General features: G+C 40.0%; 1 protein-coding gene across 4 annotated transcripts in view; it reads right to left on the reverse strand.

Moving 5' to 3' along the window:
- Nucleotides 1-18240, reverse strand: part of MEF2C (myocyte enhancer factor 2C) — a 149753-nt gene that overhangs the window by 41166 nt on the left and 90347 nt on the right. For 3 of the 4 annotated variants that reach the window (XM_060093136.1, XM_060093137.1, XM_060093134.1), the window contains exon 4: nucleotides 2362-2505. In XM_060093136.1, the coding sequence (XP_059949119.1) occupies nucleotides 2362-2505 (144 nt within the window). Of the gene's footprint in view, nucleotides 1-2164; nucleotides 2303-2361; nucleotides 2506-18240 lie in introns of all 4 variants that reach the window. The other variant, XM_060093138.1, reaches the window with a different exon arrangement.

An 18240-nucleotide genomic window follows, 5' to 3' on the forward strand; every position in this document is an offset into this window, starting at 1 on the left:
GGCATAAATTAGATTACACTGACAGGTGACTGCAATGTTAAATTTTTCTATTTTAAAAGGAAAACTCTTCAACCGGGGTCTTTGAAATAGAAAAACAGTCTTGTAATGTTTTTAAAGAGGTAGAGACACTCTCTCCATACAAAGGGCAGAGTGTCCTTGCCCTGCTGTAAATGTTTTAGCAGCTGTGGAAACTTTCAACAAAATTTACTTCCAGCAACTGAAAGCGATGTGCGAAAACTGGGCTTTTCATCGTGGAGACTGAAGCACTTACTGAAGAAACGAAGACTTGGAGGCACAGCCTGGAGCTGGGTGGCTCCTTCTCACAGCTCTGCCTGTAAACTCTAATGTGGTTTTCCATCCCCTGCTGCACAGCACTGCACCCACCTCTTAAGAAATCATGTATCCTGATTTTGAACTCTTTACACGACAGGATGAAATATGGTGAGGGAATCCGGGTATGCATTACACCTCTTTCCCCCCAGAGCATGGGTGAAAATGATCCAATGTGCAAACACGGGAGTTCTCCCAGAACTTTGGGGGTTAAAGCTCCACACACACATGGAGAGTGATTACCAGTCTTACATACACCACCCTTTTCCTCACTGTGCTGGGGATTCCTCCTGAGACACCTAACGTGCTCCACCTTAACATCTTACATTCACAACTCTGCCCAGCAGCTCTAAACTAGTGTATTATATCGTGGGAGAAACTCAGGCCATCAGAACTGAAAATTGGCCCAAAGGAGCTGTTTCTTTCCTCCTTCTGGGCAAGATAGAATCCCAATAGACTTCATTTAAGAATTCTGGGTATAACAAGTATGCACTGCTGCATCTGATAGGAAATGTTTCATTTGACCAAGTGCCCACTGTGGAAATGCTGTATGTAGTACTCGGTTTTAGGAAAGCCTTTAAGAATTCACAGCAGTTAGCTGTCCTTCATGATACAGTGTATTAATAATTCTGATTCAATAAAAGATTGCCTGTTGACATTATTTCATTTAACAAATGAAGCAGACATATATTTATGAGGACATGAAGTTTAATATGCATACATTTTATAAATAAGTTTTTAAGTATTCAATTTAATCCAGTACAGGTTGATTGTGCATCTACTATGTGTAAAGCATTAATTTATCTTGTGAGTGTCGTTGTGGATTTGGCCTGGAGCTTTTGTCCCCAGATATCTGCATTGAGGCCTGTTTGCAGTCTCTCTCAATCCTCAGGTTTAGGCTGTTTCCCTAACTTACAACAAATGTACTTTTTTTGAGAAAGGGATTAATTATCTACCGAGGAGCTTGTATACAATGACAGTTGGGACACTAACAGGAAGTTACTCAGAAAGCACGTGAACCTTGAGTTGTGTCACTTTATGTCACAAAATGAACATCACTTGACTGATGACAGAATAGAACAAAAGGTATGTACTTTCCCCCTCTACATATGGGCAAACAAAATAATACATGCAGAGTTATTTCTCTTAAATATCTGGCAAGGCATACGATTGATGGTTAGGAATTTTTTGACTTGGTTAAGACAAAATTTAGCCAAATGTTAAAGCATGGAAAATGTTGGTATAGGCAAAGCGAATATTCTGACAAAGCTTTAAAATCACCCCATCACACAAACATGTTGAAATCTTACCATTAGGTTGTCATGCAGTCTGTTTCTCTGCAGCGAGCATTAGCTTTAACCCTTCAGTGCTGCTGCTGAATTTCATGTTTAGGGAGAGGGCTGAAGCTTCATTCAGGAATAAGCTTGTACTTGGGTGATGAGCGTCAGTTTACACGAGAGAACTGCAGTTTCACCCGTGTATCTTTACAGTCAATCCTCGCTCAGAAGGAGACTTTAGTGTTTGACGAGTGCCTGGTGATTTGTGCGGACTGTGTGTTTAAGAGATTATGTAAATTCAGTGTGTGTCGCACAGATCTTTCTCTTCCTCCTGTGAACTTGCTACCTCTGAATGAACTTCTTGATGGCACATCTTTTAGATGACATAGTTTCAGCAACCCTTAGGGTTTGCTTTCTAAGTGACTGCCCTTGGGATGAGATGGCTATTTTCTGGGTTTGACTTTGCAGTGTTTCTTAGAGAAAGCCCTCACTGAAAGGGTTAAGGTATGTTACTGCAGCAGTTATCAGCAGACCAGCCATCTACCTTTGGTACTTACAGGAATTTTATGGCTCTTGATCATATTATCAAATTCTTCATTAATTTTTTTGTATTTTTCTTCAGTGCGTGGGGTGAGTGCATAAGAGGAGTCGGGATCGGGGCTTTCACAGCCTTTGTTTTCTTTCTTGTTCAAGGCCTGCCAGGTTCAGAGAAATATCAAGAGTAAAAAAAATGAAGGGTGTTTTGAGTACTTACACACAATCTTTGCCTGCTGATCATTAGATCAATATCTTCGTTAATTTTCCTGTACTTGTCCTCAGACTCAGGGCTGTGACCTACTGAATCGTCTGCATCAGGATCTGGGCTGTCACAGCCATTAAGGCCCTTCTTTCTCAACGTCTGAAATACATAATTTGGAAAGTTCAAACCTAGACAAAGGCTGTAAAACACATGCAGGGGTGTCACAGACGTTCAAGCTTGCCAGTATTTTAGGTTATTACATTTGCTATATTACATTAGGGTAAAGAAAAACCGTAGAAAGACACCATGAGTCATTTCAACAGTGCACTCATTACTACTTAAAAAAAAAGTAAAAGGGAAATATTCCTTCTGCAACCAAATTCGATGAACAAAGATGGTATGAGGATTGAAGTTTCATGATCTGGAATTCATATGTGCTCCAAACATCTAGTGACAGACGATCACAGAATACAAATAAGGGGGCAAATTGCAACACTATTTTCCCACAGAAAAATTAGAAGTTAGGACATTACACAATGATTTCAGAAAATGTGATCATGACAAAAGCAGAAATGGTGGCAACAGATCCTTAGTTTGAGTTTAACATAATGGTTGGCACTAGAAGTGTCCTGCCAACCCTTTGGATGTGCACTTGACAGCAAAAGGTGGTAGGAGAACCCAGCCAACATTCTCATGAAGTACCCATTAAGAATGTTCAGACCCTGTGATCATAAGGTGAAGCGCCTTTGTTTAGTCTGGTTAGAGTTCTATATGTGTGAAAACCTGTATTGAAATTGATAATACTGAGAAGCTGTCTGCCTAAACAGAGACTGGAAAGAAAAGGCAACAGAGCTGAGCTTAGGGCTTCATTATCATGACCTGAGTAAGGAAGCCAAAGAACACTGCACAGAGGTAACCAAGTCAGTAACTACTGAAGTAGCATAAGTTCCTCCTGGCTGCAGCTGAGGAGGGTCACCCTGAGACTGCCTCCTGACACATGAAAGTGAAAAGTCAGTGCCTCTTCTCGAACCTCCTGTCTCCTGAATGCATGTCTTGGTCTAGTTTCAGCTGTCACAGAAGGATAAATACTCATGTAACACTGTAACAGGAAAAGTATGAGTCAGGAGTTTTACTTTCTTTTTTTCTTCTTTTTAAATTGATGGTTGTCAACTTAGTTGGACATGATCCTATTTTACAGAGATAGTTAGGTTTTTAGAAATTATAAAACTTCTGATTAATCAATCACACAGCTTGCCATGTTAACTTTTAATAGACTAGCAACATTTCTGAATTTTCCTGGTACTACCCAATCGTTTATAAAGAGCTGTGTACCTAAGTGTCTCTTACCAATGGAAAGTTCAGCAGAGCTCATCTTTATTAAAGACGGAATTCACATACAAATAAAGCAAAAGCTGCGACATCAAGCTAAGGAACTCAAAGCTGAGATAACACTCCATTTTTAATTCATGCAATTGGGGAAAACAAAACAACATGAGTTAAAAAGGGGGAGTCGGTCTTAAAAATTTAAACTCCTTGGCTCTTACTGATGTGTAACAAATGTAACATTTTAAAAATTAGTTTCTGAGGCACTAAAGATTTTTAGTTAAAATCAAACTGAGACCATTTTGAATATGTCTATGATACACTGTGGCTCTGTAAATATTTATTAATGTTATAGTGATACAATGTAACAAATAAACATATGGTTACAGCTTATTATGTGGTACAATGTTTGAATATTAAAATGAATATTTTGACACACGGTGATAAAATATACATTTACAATCTTGGGGAATTTATAACTGGTGGGGCCACCTGGCTCCCTATCATGGATCTACAGCTATCATTTTTCACCCAGAATAAGTACTCCTAGAGGGTTCCTACAATAATACTATAGAGGATGTCACAATACGTTAGAATAACAATTTTATTTGCTAACTTAATTTCCTATATCTTAAACTCTTTTGTTAGCATTATCTCAATCACAAAAGCATTCTTCCGGGTGATGACTATTTGTATTATGATGTGGTTCTGCTTTGATCTCCACATATCCTTGAGCTTTTAAGAATAATTTCTGAGAGTGTCTTGCATCATACTCCACGAATTTCTCATAAAAATTCACTTATGCAGAAAAAAATATGTAAGATCAAGAACATATTATCTGATATTTTTTCAGAATTTATCTACTGATATTTCTCTAGGGCATGTTAAGAATATTCTTATATAAACCCCTCATTTAAGGTCTTATCTGGTATAACATTAATTTACAGTCTTATCTAGACAGTAGATTTTTCAATGTGCACCCGAATCTTTTATCCAGTAAATCTTCTTGTGAAAACTATAGTTGTTTTGATGTGCAGATTTTTGACAACAGAACGCAAGGGTTAGGAGAGGTCTATCAACTGTCATTACAATCCATCTGGCACATACATGTGTGCTAAATATTCTTACAAAGCTTTCAGGGGTAGATATTGTGTTTGGTTTATAAAAATTCAAACATCAATTATACTTTATTGAAAGAGCTCCACAAATATTAACTCATTATCTCTCACAAATCTTCCATGAAGATTTCAGGAAACCTTATGCCAGGTCTCAGGCCAGCATGGCCCAGCACAATGGTCCAAGGCTCCCGCCTCCTGCCAGGCCACTGTGCGGTCACTTTGCCCCTGCCTAGGCTTTCCCACACTTGTGAAGTGCAGAGTGAGAGATGTGGAATAGACCTCTCCCACTCATATGTAACTACAGCAGTGGACTGAACACTGAAATAAATTAGGTAGAATTAAAAAAAAATTAGGGTGTGGGAAAATTGTAAGTATAAAAATATGGCTAAAATGTTGATAGTTCTTAGATGTCAAGTTTTAGACCAAGTGGGAATGCTTGTTGTTCAATAAAACATTTCTCAGTTTATAGGTTAAAAAATGAATTAGATCAATAGCTCCTTTATACCTAAAGACTTATATAAACTATTAAGTAAACAAAGCAAGTGGCATGAAGTCACAAAGGAAATCGCAGTGATGGGAATAAGAGGGGAACAGTGGCTCATTTTCTCCCGATAAATTCTTCTTATATCTGACTACATCATCCTACAATGAATATCACCACTATTTAAGTAATGAAGTATCTCTACCATTTAAAGGCACTTACAGTCTTATTTCAAGTTATATTATGTTATTTAAAAGAGGAGCATTTTGAGAAACACAAACACAAAACCCAAGAGCATATTAAGCTCTAAATTCCCATAATCACATAACCAGAACATTGAAAAAACCGTTCAAAAATATTACTCTCAGCTGAGAGCTTGTAGAACACATTTCTGCTAAGTACAAATTATTACAGTGGAATTATAAAGCTCTGAAAACGGAAGTAATGGCACAAACTTTACCATAGTTTGAATGTGGAACCGTTAGACTAATCTTATCTTTATTATATTAAAAATCTACAGCTGTTTATTTATTTATTTATTTATTTATTTTTTTTGCGGTATGCGGGCCTCTCACTGTTGTGGCCTCCCCCGTTGCGGAGCACAAGCTCCGGACGCGCAGGCTCCGGACGTGCAGGCTCAGCGGCCATGGCTCACGGGCCCAGCCGCTCCGCGGCATATGGGATCCTCCCAGACCGGGGCACGAACCCATATCCCCTGCATCGGCAGGTGGACTCTCAACCACTTGCGCCACCAGGGAGGCCCTACAGCTGTTTAATTATGACAAAAGAATTAGTATTAGATTCAGCCAAGTCTGTCTTTATCACAGTAATAAATAGCTAATATTAACTAAAGGGATTACTAAATGGATAAATAAGCATTATTCCCTACGGCCTTTTTCTAGTAAAATCACAATCTCTGTCACTGGCCTTTGAAAGAGTCTCTGATCTTTTATAAATGTTACTGGTCAGGTAATGTAGGCACTTAAATCATTATTCTTTCACAGGGGCTAGAAGTCCTGGATGTATATATTTTAAGTGTCTCTCAGCTGACTATGTTTTGAGAGATTTATTCTGTATGTCAAGATAAGGCAAGAGATCTACTGAAACCACCAGCTTCCCTTGCTTCATATCTAAAGAAACTCTTCCCTCAGAGAACTCTGTAAATCTGGAGTCAGCCTTCCATGTGAGAGTGACACTTGTGGGGTAGATCATTGACTGCAGAGGCTTCTGGGATGTTTTCACAAGGCAGCGACTGTCAGGCAGTGAGCTGAGAACAGCCTTTTCTGAGAGAAGTAATTAGATTGACAGAAGGTGACATACTCCAAACAATAAATGGGAAAAGGAGTGCAGACAGGTAATCCAAAAACCATGTGGAATCTCCCCTCCCAGACATGTGGACATATGGACACTGCATTATTACATTTGTTCATTGGGAAAACTTGAAATACATATAAACTGACAATGATAGGTGACAGGTGCCTCAAAAATTCTAATGAAATAGATGTAGGGAACAGATTCTATTTCATTACTGAAAGGAATATAAATGAAAAAGAATGCCACATGGAGCTCTCATATCTTGTCTTAGACATTATGTTATCAACTAGAAAATCCCTTCTGTATACAATGGTTAAAACTGGCTTCCCCTTCCTAATTTATTTCTTGTTAGTAGAAAAGAAATATCTAATTATTGGCCTTTTTCAATGTATGAAGACTATAATATTTTACATTGATGCTATTTAAGTAAAATTTAGCTTCTTTCAGAGACCCACCATCACAGATTAAATGCTTCCAATCATTCAATTTCTTTCCATGTCTGCAGTCTTAGTTCTCAAGAATATATTATTTCCATCATCTTTCTTTTTCTGTGCCTCCCCATTTCACAGCAGAAATTTCAAGTCCCCTTGTGAAAAAACCCAAAATACTCTTACTAATTTTTGTTAAAATTCAAATAATCACCCTTTCTTGCACAGCTAGCATTACCCTTCAAAGGGCTGATGTATCAAGAACACATGCAGGAATTGTTATTATAAGTTGAGTGAATGTCCTGTTCACACAAAAGCCAAGAAAAAAAAGACATCAACTTAGGAAAAATGGCATCCTTTCTCTGATATTAAATCATTTTTGTGCTTGTCTATCACAGCTTTATGAAGATAAGTGTCTGCTCTTCACAAGCTGAATAATCTTTAGAAAGCAGTGAATCCACACAGGCACAGGAGGTGCAGTTGAAATGGAGACTACCCTTCACTGAACTTTCTAAGTGCATTTCACAAATACCCTCCCACCCTGGTACTGATACTCACAACACTGCTGCTTCCAGGCCCTTCAGTATCTGTGGAGTGGCTGCCACCCTAAGGACTGTGCTCAATGACTTACTTCATTTAAAACACGTTCAGCAAATAATTACTGAGAACCTACTATATACCAGACACTGTTTTGTGCACCTGTAGAGAAGCAGGCAATACAAATTCAAACTAAAAGCTCTGACCTGACCTATAATATTGTATGTGTTTTGGTGATTTCTAGCACAGATTACTTAGGCTGGGGGAAGATCAGGTGCCAAGAAATTCCTCCACAAGTTTTCATAATCAAAACTGTAAGCATTGTCTATACTCTTTCCTTGTTCCATCATTCTTCTTTGTTCTTAATATAGAAATGAAAAGGCACATTAAAATACTGTGAATTTAGTAAATCAGTAGGTAGACTTTAATTAGACAAGCAAATCGTAGCTAGTATAGAGTATGCAAAAATTAAATATTATCCTAAATTATCCATTTGTGGTGAAAATTTTCATAAGAAATCAAAAACATAAACCTTAACAACACTACATTTCTCTAGGTTATTAATGCTCATTCTAACCAGATATTAACTCCTACTCGGGTAAGGCTGGGGAGAGCTGGAGAGTTTCACTGTTTTGTTTTTGTTCCTCTCCTCAAAAGACAATCTTCATATTGGACTTGAAATTTTTTTCACTGAATAATTTTTCATCTTTAAATACTGGAAATAAAAGACTGATTGAAGATTTGAAGACTTTTAATGTATAGACCTAAAGAAATATCCAGCCACTCCCCCTAATGGCCACAAATTCTTTCATGTAAGTATTTAGAGGGTGATAGTTGCTAGAATTACTGATACTCTAATACTGGATGAGACCACCAAGGACCATCTGGCTCTTCCCCATGCCTTCCAGAGGGAGGATAATGCTGCACAAGCGCTGGCTTTTCATATCTCATGCCCTTGCTCAAGCCAGGCTCTCCTACTGGAATGACCCCACCAGTATCTGTTCCCTGTATGCAGACAGTCCTCCTCCAAGGGAGAGCTGACACATCCTCTCCTCTCTGTAGACTTCTCTGATCACCAGGACTGAATTAATTTCTCCCTAATTCATGCACTCATTTATTGTATACATTTTTCTATTAGAGCTTTTATCACAAATTATTGTTTATGTGTTTGTCTCCATTGCTAAATCGCTAGGTAATTAAAGCAACTTCCTTTATTCATTTTTTTTTTTTGTGGTACTCGGGCCTCTCACTGTTGTGGCCTCTCCCATTGCGGAGCACAGGCTCCAGACGCTCAGGCTCAGCGGCCATGGGTCACGGGCCCAGCTGCTCCGCGGCATGTGGGATCTTCCCAGACTGGGGCACGAACCTGTGTCCCCTGCATCAGCAGGCGGACTCTCAACCACTGCGCCACCAGGGAAGCCCCCTTTATTCACTTTTGAAGTTGCAATATAGAACAGAGCCTGACACACTGTAGGTGCTCAGTAAATGCTTGCTGAATGAACAGAACACACATTCCACTTCAGTGATACTGCACGCAGAGGTTTTGCGACTGGACAGAGGCTATTTGGCTGGCTGAAGGTGAAAATGGTAGTGGGATCTAGACCTCTTGACACATATTGCTAAGTGCTACTATGTCATGTGTTGTCTGTGGTCCTCTGGATGTTAAGAATGCTTTTTCTGAATATATGATCAAGATAATTTGTTTACTTGTTTTTCTTCCCATGAGTGAGCTCCTGGAGGTTAGGCATTGTTTACTAGTCATCTTGTATCACGGGGACTTAGCACAGGGCCTGCCATGAGGCAGAAGCTTAATAAATGTTTGCAGTATTAATTCCAGACTGAATGGATGGATGAACAGAACAGGAAGAAATGCTAGAGGGAGAAAGTGTAGTCTCAGTGTAGGAGTTTTGCAACTGTAATTTTCTTTTTTCACATTTTATATTATTATTTCACACTGTTAAAAGTCAGTTATTACTTCAGTGTTTTTAAGTAACTGTTACAAAGTGACTATTTTCTGAAATATACCGTTTTAAACTTAGAAAGCAATGCAGTAGAGGCATAATATGTACTAGAAATGAAACTGATCATGACTTATCAGGAGATTTATATCATTAAATACTTAAAATCTGGTGTATTGGTCTACATATGGAATGTCAGAAAAACTGAGCATTCATGAAATCTTTAAGGGAGAAAAGCCATTAGTCTATCATCTCAGTGATGAAATGGGTAGCCGGGAAAAGGGGTACAGAATTCAGCACAGAAGGAGAAAAAAGGGAGTGGTATTTTAGGCAGCATGTATAAGGTTAGAAAAGGAAAAGCAGAAAGCTTAAAGAAAGGAATACAGGGAAGCTTTTGGGAATGTGAGTCAGATACTATAAATTTGAAATGAGTATGTTTCAAAATTCTTGGGCAAAGTTCATTTTTTTCCCCCATTCCTGGATACTGGTTGTCTGCTCCACTGTTCTCTCTGGCTTTGACATTGGTCTTATTCTGGGCCAATATTAGCCTGGAGGATTCATGGAAAATCAGGGTGATGCTAGGGCCAAGCAGATGATTCAGGTTTCCCCAGGATAGGTCAGTGGTTTCGTGTTTTTATTAAGGTTTCTTCCACCACACCTCTTTTGGAACCTGGACAGGCATGCATCAAGGAGGCTGGCCTAGAACAGGACTGAGAAGGGGAAGTTTGGCATGAAATGTCTCCTGACATTGTGAATCCAGGAGACATCTGAAGTGAACTATGAAACAGGGAACGTTTTAATATACAATGACTGAAATGCATGCTCAAATATGCAGGTAATCCTGATAATCTCTATAAAGCAGGCTAAGAAAATAAAGGCTGGAATACAAAACAAAAATCTGAGATATAAAGGATCAAACTGTAGATGAGTTTGAAAAATGGATGATGTTAGTGATTTCTTAAATAAGGAAGGAAAAGATAAGGCAGAATTATAAATTAAACAAAGGTTGAGAAAGAGAGGAGAGAAGCAAATGAACAAAGACCAGGAAGCAGGATTTTTGAAAGTACAAAATATGAATGCAATTCATCTACTAACCTTTTTGGACTATGGCATTTTACTTGCAAATAGGTTACAGGGATAAAAAAGCAGATCTTGGGGCACTGATTCTTTAAAAATAACATGTTGAAGCATAATTTATAAACCACTAATGACTTATTTTAACAAAAGAAGATGTATATGTTATCTTGAGTAATGACAGTCAGGTCAAATCATTATTTTTGTTTCCCTGTATCTCTTATCTAGTTGTAAATGTCTTTTTATTCAAGTTGGGCCAGTGCGTGATTAGTCATTTGAAAAGGGAGTAGCCTTCACTGCCTTATTTATCAGTCAGCTCAGGATTATACTTAGTCATCCTCTACTTCCTCATTTCTGTAGGATTCCCATGATCTCTGCTACATCGTTGATCTTCCCATTTATATTTTTGATTCCATCCTCTCCTTTCACCCATTCCCCTCCCAACGTTCCTTTCCTAGGAAGCATCACAACTTAGTTGCTGGAGCTGGAGACCCAGAAATCACCTGAGACTCCACCATCTCTTGACTCAACTATCATTGTTTTTCTACTTGGTCTCCCATCCTTAGTCTGTCTGTCCCCTGACCCCCACTTTCCAGTTAATCATTCTTCCTTCTTTTGGCAGGGTCTTATTAAAATGCAAATCTAACTGTATCACTGTTCTCCTTATAAACCATGGTGGCTTCCAACAGCCTCACCCACTAGTTTTCACAGCAGGCCCTCCGCCTGCCTTGCAGACACGATTTCCCCTCTTCTCCCCCAGCACTCCAGGTTTTGCCAAGGGGGAACTTCTCACCAGTTCCCAAGTTAGGGAGCCCCTTTAATAACACTGCTTCGATATGTATCATTTATTCTTGTCTGGAATATCCTTCTTTACTCCTCTCTGCGACACAAACCACAGTCATCCTAGGACATCTATTACTTAAGGCATCACTTACTCTGCGAAGCTTCTTCCTAACTCTCCTAGGCACTTAGAGACTCCCTTCTCTGTACCCCTAGAATCCTTACCTTTTTGTGTTTTAAATAATATGTGGTGCTTTATATTGTTATTTATCTTTTAACATGTCTGCTTCACCACTTGACAGTGAGTTCTGTTAGGGTTGGATATTTCTGGCTCCTGAAAGAGGGTCTGATTAATATATGTGGGCTCAATATATGTTCTCAGTAACTGTTCATCAGATGAATGAATAAGCAAACAAATTTGACAGTCATACTTTCTAACGGTGACAGACTAACTGAAATGAGTTGGGTGGTCTCCTCAGGTGACAGTGTTTTTTATTTTAATAAGATCGGTAAGTCAAAATTCAAGGAGCATGAGTTCTGGTAGGTTAAAGCAACCTCTGTAATTACTTCATGACTGTGGCACAGGATATCTCTGTGGAGAACAGAGGGAACAGTGGAGGTAACATAGAATATTGTATACGGGACACAAAGGGTCGGGATCCTTTGTGTTTAGAATTGCTGAATCCTGGGAACCATGGGCTGATCCTTTCCATGCTCTCAAGTCTTTTGTGGCTATTGGTGCTCTAAGTTACCACCAGGAGGACATACACACAGTGAGAACCAAAAATACTGCAAAAGGTGCTTCTGTGCATTCCCTTCTCTGTTTCTAGGTTTTCCCTCAGAAACAAGGGCACTACCTTTGATGTAAGTTTAAGAATCTTTGTTAGTTGGGATCCATAGTTTATCACTAGCTTATCAGAAAAGAAGAGCGCTCTGTGTACACTCATAAAAGGCAACATAAAATAAAATAACACAAAATAAAACGATTTGAGGTTGACAACTGACTGACTCAAGTCCTGACAATTTTGACCACACCTGAGAATGGTACCTGAGATAGCCAAATCTCACTTCTGAGACAGCCAGCCGCTCCCAGATGAAGGTTAAGTTGCTTCCTTTCCTAATACCTCTCGCCCACCCTGAGCCTCTGCCAGGCTGAAGAGAGGTAAAGAGCTCCAGTGGGCTTGGCCCTGGCCCACTCTCTCCTGAGCTGGCCCTTGGCCTGACAGGGAAACCCTCTCTTTGTCATTCATTCTTACTGTTGTAGTTGCCATGTCTTAGGTCACAGGCCAGCCCAACATGCACCATTAACAGACTTTAGCCTGAGATATCACTGAAAATACTTTACCAAGTTTTTTTTTTTTTTTTTCTGTACCTCAATTTATTAAATGATGGGGAGAGAGATTTTCAAGGACCAATTCTGGATTGCGAACACAGATTTTATTTATGGTTTCCTCACCTTCTTCCCCATGATACCTGACATTCAAACTTTTTTCCTAATTGACTTCTCTCTCTCCCCAATAAACTAGCCTGCTCTCCAATGAGTGGCCATAAGCCATTCTCTATTGACACTTCTCAAGAGAAAAGTTTTGATTTTGGTTATTCTGTAGTGATTGGGCAGCAACGATAGGAAAGGGCCTCTTCTACTCCAGCTCCCCAGTCAGTATACCGTGTGAAGAAGAGCCTAAATACCAATTCTGAGGGTTCTGCCTGGATCTGTGATATGCCATCTGGAAGACTAGTATTGACAACTGTGTTAGCACATGCAGCTCAGTACCTATACTGCTCTGATATGTCAAAATGAGGTATCAGGGGCTTCCCTGATGGCGCAGTGGTTAGGAGTCTGCCTGCCAATGCAGGGGACGTGGGTTCATGCCCCGGCCTGGGAAGATCCCACATGCCGCGGAGCGGCTGGGCTTGTGAGCCATGGCCGCTGAGCCTGCGCGTCCGGAGCCTATGCTCCACAATGGGATAGGCCACAGCAGTGAGAGGCCCGCATACCGCAAAAAAAAAAAAAAAAAAAAAAAAAAAAAGAGGTATCAGGACTGCAGAGCATTGTATGAGAACAATATGCGAGTCACAGCTACTGTGGCTGCCTGGGGAGGGAAGAGTCTCAATGTGTTAGAACACACCCCCATGAGAGCAGAAACTTATTTTTTCACCTCTGTATCCACAACAACTTGAATGTGCTCAGCACATGGATAACACCCAGTAAATATTGTTGTTAATAAAAGAATAATGGAATCCAAGGCTGCAGCATCTGAGGTTCTTATTTAAGATGGAACCACAATGGGATCTGAAAACACACACAGGGAGCAGTTGCTAGGTTTGTACTCAGGGCGTAGGCTGCTTTCACCCCTACCAACCACTCTCTCTAATTCCACGTATGAATTTAAATTATAAACGGAAATAATCATGAACTAGAGAGTTAAAGGAATCAATATGTCTCTCTTTTATGCTTCCTTAGAACTTTGTAATTAATAGTTATTTTATAATGTTGCTCTCTGTAGTCTTGTTTTATTTTATTTTCTAGATTATAAGATTTCTGTAGACAGGAAGTGTCTCTTGAGCGCTTTCTTTTTATCCTTGGCAACCAGTGCAGTAGACAGTAGAACGTTGCAAGAAATTGGTTAACTCTTTTGGATGGGTGTCATACATGGGAATACCTCTAAGGAGAGCCTGGTGACATATAATAAGGAGGCTCAGAAAGATTAAGCAAAAGCTAGTGGGGATCCAAGCTTTTCCTTTCCTTTAACACTGAACCTTCTCTCTCTCCATTCAACATTAGCAATTTTTGTGAGGTCTGTCAAAGGCTAGCGACCTTGGTCTCTAGCCTTGCTCTTATGACTTGCCTCTTTCAATGTAGAATCCCCTGGAACTTGGTTAATACAGTATTAATATTTCATTTTATTGGCTAATATACTGGAAAACTTTCTGCTTAACAGAGAGTGCCCCAAATATCATATGGGTGGGATGGTCACTGGTCAGGGACTGGGCCAGCTACACCAGTGGCTGGAAGGACACCACAGGACTTCATCAGTCTTGGTGTGTGGACAGGAAAGCAGCATGTACTCCCAAGGAAACAACAGGCCAGCACTGGCAGCCGGAAGTCAAGATGCAGGGAAGAAAGGCTCCTTATAGGTTCCAAGGGTTGTCCTGGAAGTAAGGTAGTTGTGCTGGATGTTGGGTTTGCAGGATGTTATCAACTGGTCAGGGAACACAACTCTACCTGTCACACTCACATTAGGCATTAAGAAAGTCCCTCAGACTAAACCTCCAAATGCACAGCAGTACACTTACAATGCTCCCTCCTTTCTTTTCTGCAAATACGTTTATTTTGGTTTATACCTCGTATCTCCCTCGCCACATTAAAAACTACTGTGGGGGGGCTTCCCTGGTGGCGCAGTGGTTGAGAGTCTGCCTGCTGATGCAGGGGACACGGGTTCGTGCCCTGGTCTGGGAAGATCCCACATGCCGCGGAGCGGCTGGGCCCGTGAGCCATGGCTGCTGAGCCTGAGTGTCCGGAGCCTGTGCTCCGTAACGGGAGAGGCCACAACAGTGAGAGGCCCACGTACGGCAAAAACAACAACAACAACAAAAAACAAACCAAAACTACTGTGGGGAAGGAAAGGGTCTAATCTATTTATCTTCTATAGCTGTTATGTCACTATCACAAACCTAACATGTGGATTGGCAATAAGTGGTGGACTTTACATTCAATTACCTTGGGTAGGTGTCCAATGAAGAAAAGTTTGTTAAAACTGTACTTCTTAGTAATCAAGGAGCGTCAGATAAATAAAAGGTGCTTAAAAATAAAAGTGCTTCAAAATCCTCAGGCAGTTGCTCAGTTCTAGCCCTTTTAAGGCTTTTGTTGTATTTACAAAACACACTGCTATCATTCTAGTCACGGGTTCCCTCTATGGGGTCACTATCCGCCTGCCTCAGTGTCCACACAAGACTGGGCTCCTGGAGGGCAGGGCTGCGCCTTTTATCTGGGAATCCCTAGGACCAAGCAGAGCACCTGGCACCTAGAATTTCATAAATTAATATGAATTTTGAGTTCATTAATCAAAGGGCCTCTCTATTTGCTTTCCTAACAATATAATTATTTCCAGATGGTACCAGAAAAATAACCAGAGCATCTATGGGACAGACATCAAAAATGCCAGTAGCATTTCAAAGTCAGGACTCTTTATTCAACTTTCCACAGGGACTTGCCCTCTAGTTTCCTGGCTCTTTTGTTATTGGGGGTTGCTATCTCCTTGACTTACATTGTAGTTCCTGCTATTTATAGTTTTGATGTGAAGGGTCCTTTCTCATTAGTGTAGGCAATTATGAATTGAAGGTAATAATTAGAAATAAATAGGTCATAGGTCATCTACAAATGGATTCCAAAAATACCTAAGATACATTCCATTATGGCAAACTAGGATCTTCCCTTCTGGATTAAATATTTACAAATAAAATAAAATTCATAAGAAATGTTTTAGAAAGCCTAGTATTATTATCAAGTGCTGATCAAGGCCTACGTACGCTGTCACCTTATTATTTTATGTGCAAATTTAAATTTTTGTAAATTTATGTGTCTAAATTAAATGACCTAGTAATTAAAATCAAACTCATTTCAATTCACTTTCCTTATGCTATGAATGTGATTTATATATGAATCTGTGGGCCCAGAACCTTGGACCAACTGGTAGTTCATAAAATCACATTTCCCATGATGTCATACATTGCACGGATAAGTAACATTCTTAGCTTTTGTATTCGGTCACCTTGCATTTCACAAGACGCTACAAAAGCTAGAGAGAGTACTGAGAAATGAAAACCGGAAAGGCAAGGAGAGTAAATATTTAAGGCAAGTAATGACAAGAATGAAGGAGAGAAAGAGAGGATAAATAGGAGATAGATAGAAAATACATAGTGGGAAAAGAGGGAGGGAGGGAGTGAAAATGAGTGAGAGAGACAAGCTGAACGTGTTGTGAAAGAGAGAGGGAGAAAATAATCAAGTGAGCACATCAAGTGATCCCCCTTGGTATGTAAGGTGGCCTCTCCTGGTATGCGGGCTCAGCACTTTATGATCTAACATAAAGCTTTATCACGGACCATCAGCCAGTTTACTCATCCTGATACCCACCCCTGGCAGCGGCTCAGCACCTGTTGTCTAACTCAGTGAGGCCAAGTGGCAGCTGCCGGCCTCACAGACTGCTCTGTCCTCTGGCCCCAGACGGCCTTCTCTGATGAGTCTGTGTGGCCTTGGGCTCCAGGCCCCTGTGGCGGTAGCTGCTTGCTTTTGTAGCCAGGATGGCTTTAATAACTTCAGGCATTATCACTGGAAATGTACTGCAGCCTGATTTTTAAGTTTGGTATTTCAACTTCCGTAACTTATGAATTCTCAGTGATTTTGTTAGTTCAGTGGTGAACTAAGATTTTTCATTTGTGCAATAATTTCTTCCATATTATTCATTAGGTGATTATAAAGACATTTCCTCTTCTATGGCGTGAAGAGGAAATTAAACCAGTCTTCCCGTACTATCAAAATATTAATTTTCGCCTTAACTGAATCTGTTCCTCAGCAATAACACTTACCATTTATTGAGCATATACTATGTGCCAGGGACTGAGCCTGTAGCTTGGCATGGATCTTTTTTTAATCCTCACAGCCACTCCTCTACTATGACTGTCATTCTACGGATGAAGAAAAAGAAGGGCGAAGTGGTTCAAGAACTTGCTGAAGTCCACCAAGCTAGTTAGTGGTAGAAGCAACTTAACCAACTCATGTCCAAGCTCCAGAATTAGCTCTCTTAGCTATCTCACTATTCCGCCTCTGCAAATTCGCCCCATTATAAAGACTGCCTAAATTATGCCTATGTGTTCTTTGAACACTTACTCTCAGGTGAAATTGGTTAATGTTTGACAAATCTTATTTTTCCCTAAAGGGATACATTTGTAATCGAATTCATTTTCTGATGAATGAGCTTATCTAAAATGTTTTCCCTGTTGTGCTACTGGAATATCCAATGCAGAGAGGGGAAGGCCCCTTCAATAATATTTTGGATGCAGCTACCTAATTAAAATGAAGGGGAGATTGTTGAAAACCTAAGGAAAGAAAGGTAACTTAATTTTTTCAACCCCTATATTTTTAAGATGAGGAAGGAAGTCCTTTTGTAATAACGTTTTGGCTGTATCTACCTGGGTGAAGTGTAGGTTTGCTGCAATCATTAAAACAATACTTCGCAGGAAAAAGTTTCTGTTCCTAAGGAAAAAAGGTTGCTTTATATTTTTTGGTGCGTATATTCTTTAGATTCATACTCTGCTCAGCCCTTCCCTTCAATTTGCTTCAGTAGATAAGTGATGCAAGGCTGGTAACTGTGAGATGACATTGTTGCTGGGTTGGAGGGGGGTAGGTTGGGGAAAAGAGAAGAAATGCATGTTTTTATGGAGAAACTATTGTTTCTCTCTAGGCAAAGCTACAGGATCAAGGAGAAATCTTGTATGCATTATAAAAATTCTTCTTTTAAAACATGGGTACATAAGCTCTTTCCTTTCCTTTGTCTTCAAAATGATACTGATAACCCCGTTACTTTATAGGCCGGATGGGAGGAAAAGTAAAAGGAACGACTGTAAAAGTTCCCAATTTTTTCCAGCAGTTACAGGAAGACAGAGCAAGCAGTGAGATCTCCTTAAGTGAAAATTTCCCAGTCCCAAGGAAAAGGGGAAAACTGCAGGAGAATTTCAAGAACCACAAGACTTGGGTTTTGCATCTTGTCAGAAAATCCTCACTGTTAGTAAAAGCCTGGGGAAGGGCTGGCACGGACCTGACTCAGCAGAGAAATGCCACCCACAGTCACCCACTCTGCTTCCGTAGTGGCTTAGCTGCCCTG

The sequence above is a fragment of the Mesoplodon densirostris genome, chromosome 3 (assembly GCF_025265405.1).
Source record: "Mesoplodon densirostris isolate mMesDen1 chromosome 3, mMesDen1 primary haplotype, whole genome shotgun sequence".
NCBI lineage: Eukaryota > Metazoa > Chordata > Mammalia > Artiodactyla > Ziphiidae > Mesoplodon > Mesoplodon densirostris.